This window comes from Malus sylvestris, chromosome 11 (assembly GCF_916048215.2).
Source record: "Malus sylvestris chromosome 11, drMalSylv7.2, whole genome shotgun sequence".
NCBI classification, from domain to species: domain Eukaryota; kingdom Viridiplantae; phylum Streptophyta; class Magnoliopsida; order Rosales; family Rosaceae; genus Malus; species Malus sylvestris.
Genome location: NC_062270.1, coordinates 10,282,630 through 10,290,179, shown reverse-complemented (window position 1 = coordinate 10,290,179; position 7,550 = coordinate 10,282,630). Strand labels below are relative to the sequence as shown.

At 35.2% G+C, this 7,550-nt stretch overlaps 1 protein-coding gene across 1 annotated transcript; it reads left to right on the top strand.

Annotated features, from left to right (window-relative positions):
- Positions 1 to 1,355: 1,355 nt before the first annotated feature.
- On the top strand, positions 1,356 to 4,486 carry LOC126589401 (WUSCHEL-related homeobox 3-like). Its single transcript, XM_050254681.1, has 2 exons — positions 1,356 to 2,020; positions 3,756 to 4,486. The coding sequence occupies exons 1-2, from the start codon at positions 1,586 to 1,588 to the stop codon at positions 4,032 to 4,034; spliced, it is 714 nt and encodes a 237-aa protein (XP_050110638.1). The 5' UTR covers positions 1,356 to 1,585; the 3' UTR covers positions 4,035 to 4,486.
- Positions 4,487 to 7,550: the final 3,064 nt, after the last annotated feature.

Genomic DNA, 7,550 nt, shown 5'->3' with positions numbered 1-7,550 from the left:
CACTGTTACATGGCCACTAAAGTGACATTAATATCCAATCTCAAGTATAAACATGAATATTACATTTTGTAGACCAAGTGGGAGAATGTTGGATTTATCCAATATAAATTAACCTTTAAGTGGTCTACTACATGTAATAGGAATGTAATATTGAATCTCTTAAAGATATCAATCCTATATAAGGTGTCTTATATTGGACATAGGATTGATGGAATCCTTATTGAATATGATTATGATACTTGACTTGGAGGCTAAGAAAGTAAGTTTAGGTTTCCTTTATGGATGGAAACCATAGCTTTTAGCCTATATAAAACACCGGTCCCTATAAGCACTAGAACACAACATAATGCTTCGCATAGAGTAGTTGTATTCGGCTAGGAGTTTATAGAAGATCCCGATGTTGCCGTGCTTTGCTACTTTTGTGTTCGACTTCTATGGCCGCCGTTGGAATCAGGTCAGTCACTTATTCGTCGTTTGTGTTTTAATTGTATAACCTTATACAGCTAACATATTTTTAATAGTGATTAACTTAAATTTCTTAGTTGGATGTACATGCACATTCCTCTTAGTTAGAATCGCCACTTGCATTTTATCAAAGAATACTAGAGACAAACAACCAAATTTTGGAAAACATAGTTTATGGGGTCAATTGACCCCACCGAGATGATGTAATAGTAAATAAAATACAGTAATATGATATATGTAAAGTTACTAGTAACCTATACACCACTTGAAAACGACCCAAAATTTTGAGTTAAGTACTGCTAGTACTTAGCGTATCACTCATGATTTAATTTTGTGGAAGTTTGGCCTTAGGTGTAAAGAGATTCATATTACTTATCTATAAGTTGGAATTTTTTTTTTGTATATATCATCAAATTAGTCCGGAGTGTTTTATGCTCCCAATCAACACTAATTTTTGTCTCTACTTTATAGCAATTTGAATAATTAATGTGTCCATCACGGGCACCGTTGCAAGTTGGCTGATCGAATTAGTCCGTGCAAGCTTCTCTGCTTCAAGAATTCAACTTACATGGTGCATCTTATTCATTCTGTACAGAGAGTAAATATTATACATGGTGCATCTTATTCATTCTGTACAGAGAGTAAATATTATACTGTGATGATGACATAATCTTTCATGTACCCCTCTCTCTCTCTCTCTCTCTCTCTCTCTCTCTCTCTCTCAAGTTTGTGTGTGTGTGTGTTTTCGCAAGGACTGAAACTTACACTTGAATGCCCCTCTCGGGGAAGCATCAGCATGACAACCTGCATTACTGTTACGTCACACTATTCTCTTTTAACCTCACACCTCTCTCTCTCTCTCTTCCATCTTTTTGTCCCTCCTCCTCTTTTAACCTCACATCTCTCTCTCTCTCTCTCTCTCTCTTCCATCTTTTTGTCCCTCTTCCTCCTCCTCCTTCTCCTCCCTCTACCCACTGTTTCTTTCTCTTCTGTCTATCTATTTATACCTCCTCCTCCTTTCAACCCTTCATTCTCCACAACACACTAATTAAAAACCCTACTTTAGTTTCTCTATTTACACCCACCGCAAACCAAGTCCACAATTTAAGAAAAACCAATCATGTCCCCTGCAGCTAACTCATCATCATCGAGATGGTGCCCTACCCCAGAGCAACTGATGCTCCTTGAAGAGATGTACAGAGCTGGAATTAGAACCCCAAATGCCTCTCAAATCCAACACATCACTGCCCAGCTCTCTTTCTATGGCAAGATTGAGGGCAAAAATGTATTTTACTGGTTCCAAAACCACAAGGCAAGGGACAGACAGAAACTTAGGAGAAAGCTTTGTAAGCAACTGCAGCAGCAGCAACTACTCTATCACCATCATAATAACCACAATTACCCTAACTACCACTATCATCAGCAGCTGAATCAGCAGAGCTTTCTTGGCTACCTTGAGTCCCCTCCTCCTGCATCTTCTGCTCTTCATCATCCGCAACTTTCTACTTGTCATCATCACGATAACTACTCATCAACTGGGTTTCTTCCTCCTCAGGTTATAACTATATTAATTTCTCACTTGATCGATTATATAATTTCCTTTTTCCCTTTAGGCACAATGATGAGATACTAGTAGTGGAAAGACAGAACATTCTCTCTTTATTTTTTTTCTTTTTTCTTGTTTAAAATTATTACTTTATGCATGCATATTGCATAGGTTGAGTGTTGTTTTAGCTTAATTACTGTTTAAAGTTAGAACTTAGTCTACAACTCATTCCCCTTTTAAATTTATTAACTTATGAGTAATGCTACATTTATCATTTATTTATACTATCTCTTTAATAAAGGTAAGACTCACCAATACATGTGGATCTCACTTCTATTAAAGAGATGATAGAAATAACTGATAAGAATAATATTTTTGTTAATTTAAATCTCGAAAATTCCAGGGTATGTTATGCATCAAAATTTATGACATTAACCAAACTCGAATTAAGGGACAAACCCCCCTAAAAAAAAAAATCTCTTAAGCCCGGTATACTCAACATATAATACAAAAACATGAAGGAGAATTACTGGAGAAGGGAAAACTGTTGTTTTTCTAAATCAACTTGTAGTTGTTTTTTAGGTCTTCTAAAATTTATATATGTACAATGCTCTGTTTGTTAATTTAGTGTTTATGGTAATTGCATTTATTAACTAACTAAAAGGAATAATTATCAAGTGTCAAGGTAATACAGAAATGCACAATACTTACATTCCCCCATGTGGAGATGCGCATATTATCTCATTTGCAAATAACGTATCTTGATCGAACAAAATCAATAATTGGAATCATTCAATTTATGTCTTTTTTGAAAATCACCCCTACAAAAAACCATTCGAATTGGAGATCATTTATTCATCCAAACGAATCAAATAAATTGACGGTTGGGTCATGAATATTTCACTTGGTACTCTTACACCATCAATTTGTTCTATACATTTGGATGACTAAATGATATTCGATTGAAATGATTTATGATACGGGTGATCTTAAAATAAAGATTAAGAAATTGAACGTTTCCGATTGTGAAATTTGTATGATCAAGATACTTTAATCGCAAGTGAGGAATGAGCTCATCTCCCCAAAAAGAGAATGCAAGTATATATTATCCATACAATATTCACTATAAAGAGCGAAACAAATTCGGATACACAAGGATATGTATGGTGTACAAAAGGTGATGTCATTAGAACCTTGTTGCCGGAACTTTCAACTTGGGTCGAATGAAAAAGAGTATATATCATACGTCAAGCTTTTTATTAACTAAAAACATCAGAAGACATAATTATTCTTGCAATAATAATTGCATTCTCTCTTGCGCATAGTGTATTTTGACCGTACAAATTTCATACTCGAGAACTGGTTAGTTTCTTAATCTTCATTTGAATATTATTCCTACAAAAATCATTTTAATCATAGATCATTTAGTCATTCATATGTATAGAACAAATCAACCTTGTAGCTACTAAGTAACATATTCATGATGAGCCGTCTATTTATTTGATACATTTGGATGATTAAATGATCTCCAATTCGAATTATTTTTTGTAGGAGTGATCTTCAATTAAAATTAAATAGTTTCGATTCACAAGTAGGAGGATATGTGCATTCTCACATAGAGGATGCAAGTATTATCCTTATTATTGTCCTTAATTTCTGTCATTTTGCTACTGATTTTCCTCTTCTGTTTGAATGCTATTTTTTTTTTTTTGGATAATTGAACTATGTTTTTGTTTCGGCATAGGTAGGAGTTGAAGATGCCTTGATAAACTACACCTGGAAGATGACGATCCCAGAGAAGGTGGAGATGGAGAAGTCCGTGATGAGTATGCACGGCCGTGATTGGATGATGAATGTAGGCCCACCATCCCCATGTTGCACTAGTACAAGAAGTACTGCTACTACTTCTAGACCACCCCTCAAGACCCTTCAACTCTTCCCTACCACTGCCGCTAATCTCAAAGAAGAATCCACGCCCTCCTACAATGCTCCCTCTTCCTCTAGCCTCACAGACAATTACTAAAAACCCTACTACTACTATCTCCTACTACTGCATCTCTCTCTCTCTCTCTCTCTCTCTCTCTCTCTCTCTCTCTCTCTCTCTTGTTGGGTGTCTTGGTTTCTGCTATGTGTTTTCTGTGTTTTTCTTCTGTGATGTGAAAGATCTCAATTGTCCAATGAGTGGTAATCGGGTTCTGGGTCCTATAGTATCTTAACCTCTCGACTCAAACAACCTACTACTATTTATTTGCACAACAGTACAATATTGCATGCAGCGTTGTATTTCTTTGTTTTCAAGTCTCAGCTTGTCTGTTGTGTGTAGCTTAAAGCTGACATATTGCACACCCAGTACTTGAACTGATTACTACATGTTGTATATCTAGTCATGTAGAAGTCAGCTTTTTATCAGTGTTATTTGGTCTTGGACCTTTCGAACAAGTCAATGCAACACATTCTGTCTGTTATATGCTTGAATTTCGCAAGGATTTTTTTCATTTCTAACTTTTTTTTTCTTGTTTCTAATTTGGGGAGAGGCAAATTGTATACGAGGAAATAATATTTCTTTGGTTAATTAAACCAAACTACGGATTAGCTGAAGACTTTTAGCCAATTTTTTTTACTTAAAAGGAATTTTAACCGTTTGATAATATATGGTCCAATATCCTAGTGGATAGGGTGTTGGATTTCTAGGAGTGCATCCTAGGTGAAACTCCTTCCTCTCCTCAATTATTGCACTGGTTTTAAACCCTAATAATAATTTTTTTTAAAGGGAATTTTTAACCATTCAAGGGGATTCAAACATATTCTAAAGGTATTTTACCATTATTCAAGGGAGTCTCGAGTGACTATATTTTTAAATTTTAAAAAGAAAATGGTAAAAAATTGAATGAGCTAAAAAAATGGTTAAGTTGCCAATTAATACTACGGTTTAGTGATATTTCTCTTCACTTATAAATGAGATGTCTTAGATTCAATTCTCGTCAAAGGTGAATTTGAACCACATTATTGCTAGCCCATTATGAGGCTTAATGGCTTAGCCCATTCCCCCTCTCCTTTAGTGTGAATAATATCGTTTGTAAAAAAAAATGGTTAAGTTCTCCTATGTCCCTTGTAATGATCCCATCAAATTATAATGTGTCATAACTCGTAAGTCAAACAATTTTTCACACTTTCTTCTTTAACTAAAACTCAACATTTGATTTTTTTTATTTTTTAATTTTTTTTTGTCAAACAAGATTACTTCCATTAAAAACTAGTACAAGGTCCAAAAAAAGTCAAGTAAACAACAACAGATAAAGTAAAAGGCCCAAAAATAGTCATGTAAACAACAACAGACAACAAAAAACTCTAATCTCAAACAGCATAATTAAACCAGACTAATGCCGCCATCACGTATTTGGAGGAAGCCAAACTCTGAACCGAGAAAGTAGACACCAGATCTTAAGTCCCATCACGAACCCCTGCAAATATATACAAAGAAAATATCTAATAGTTAAAAATGAGACTAAGGGGGTACGTAAAATACCCTTATTGTGGTGGAGGCCACAAAACACTTTGGCTTCGGTGAGGATCCGACATACCGGTTGGGGAAGGGAAGTGAGGTAGGGAAGTGGATCTAATATCCAATTTTTTATCTGAGCTTGCCGATTGGAGCACATGATGAGGTGGTGATGAAATATCATGGCTAAGGAAGAGGGAGGAAGGAAAAGTAAATGGCAGAAAACAGTAAACGTAGTAAAAAAAAACACTAGATAAGAGGCATGAAGTCCAAATCTGAGACAAGCTCAGGGATAATTGAGACCAAACTCAAAGAAAAATGAGATATCTTAAGGGAGGACCGAAATAGAAAAGGAAGGAAGAAAACTGGAAAGGGGGAAGGAAGATGAGGTGGGATGCTGTGAGGGGGAAGGGGCAGAGGAGATGAGAGGGTAGGAAAATAGGGAAACGGCAAAGGAGAAGGGAAGGAAAGAGGAGATAAAGGAGGGAGTAGCGGGTTATCGCATATCCTAAGCAAAAGCAAAGGGCGGCGGTTGAAACTTTGAAACTAGGGTAGGGTTTATTCTGGATCTGGGTTTTGAAGCTCACAGAGAGAAATACAGATGCTTTTTTTCTTCAGCTCTCTGCCGCATCCTTCTTGTCGTATAATCCCAACATTTGTTATTTGGAGAAATTCAAATATAGGAAAATCATGGGAAACTTAGATTTTGGTTGGGACTTCCTCATAAGTGTTTTTCTTAGATGCCAATAGAAAAAGGTTGTACATTTTAAATAAAAAAACCAAGTGCCTTCCAGAAAAGCAACCGACACTGCTTCTTGTAGAAACATCCAGTTGGTGCTACTCCAATACGTTTAGAAGCCTTTAAAGTTTTCAGTCAAACGTTGTTAGATACGCTTTTAATTGGCCGAAAACATTATAGCTCTTTTTTAGAAGCATTCTCAAAAGGACTTCTGCTACTTGCTACTATATGATCATATCTTGGGCTACCTGTTATAGACATGTTACATATTGGCTTCATATCATTCATATAGGAAATGAACTCAATTAATAAAAGTACATATTGGCTTTCAAATTAAGTAATATTTTTTGTGGATAACCACAAAATTAAAATTATTTACACCGAATATGTAGTATATATATTTGGTATTTGTCACACACACATTTCTCTTGAATATGTACCGTTTATTTAGCTATAGTGTCAAGATTTCAAATGCGCTCTTAACCCACTACTAATCATACCAATATTTACACAAAACGACAGTAAATTCACTCAATAAATCATATTTCATTTTGTCAATTTTCCGATATGAAAATCTTATAATTTTCAACATAGTGCTCACCATAGTGTGTGTATGTATATATAGATGTATGTAGTTGAATCAATGAATTTTTTTTTTTTTCCAATCATAAGCTAGGTCAAGCGTTGGATTAGCTCCATCGTAAAATAAAAATTCTAATGATGGTAAGTGATCTTAGATAAATATATATTCGATGTCACATGAAAAGTATTGTCACCGGAGTAATGTGAATCCCACACCAATCGTTGGAAGTTAGTTCCAATATTGGTGTTTCAGACAAGAAAACAACATACTATAATGCAGTTCAAACAAAGGCGCCTTCGCTGGAATGGACCAAACACCTCTACAAAATTGACTTGTCTAATGCCCTGAACGACAAAATAGACGGTGCAAAAAGACATTTATGATTTATGCGATGCATGGAATGGCTCCAAACTGTCACTATAGAAGAAGTGACTATTAGGTCCTCTCAACTAGAGGCAAATGGAAGGATTCGCCCCTATTAATAAACTATTAAATGTTTGCGGTCAAATATCTTAGTGAATAAGATGTTGGACTTCTATTTATGCATGTGGGGTCTCGAACTCCCTCTCTCATAAATTATTGTAATAGTTTCGAACTCTTCCTCTCTCTTTAATAACAATAAAGAATTAAAAAAAAAAAGCAGTTTTTTTTTTTTTTCCAAAGAGTAGAATTTTATTAGATACGAATTGAAATGTTTACATCATTTGCCAGAGTATTA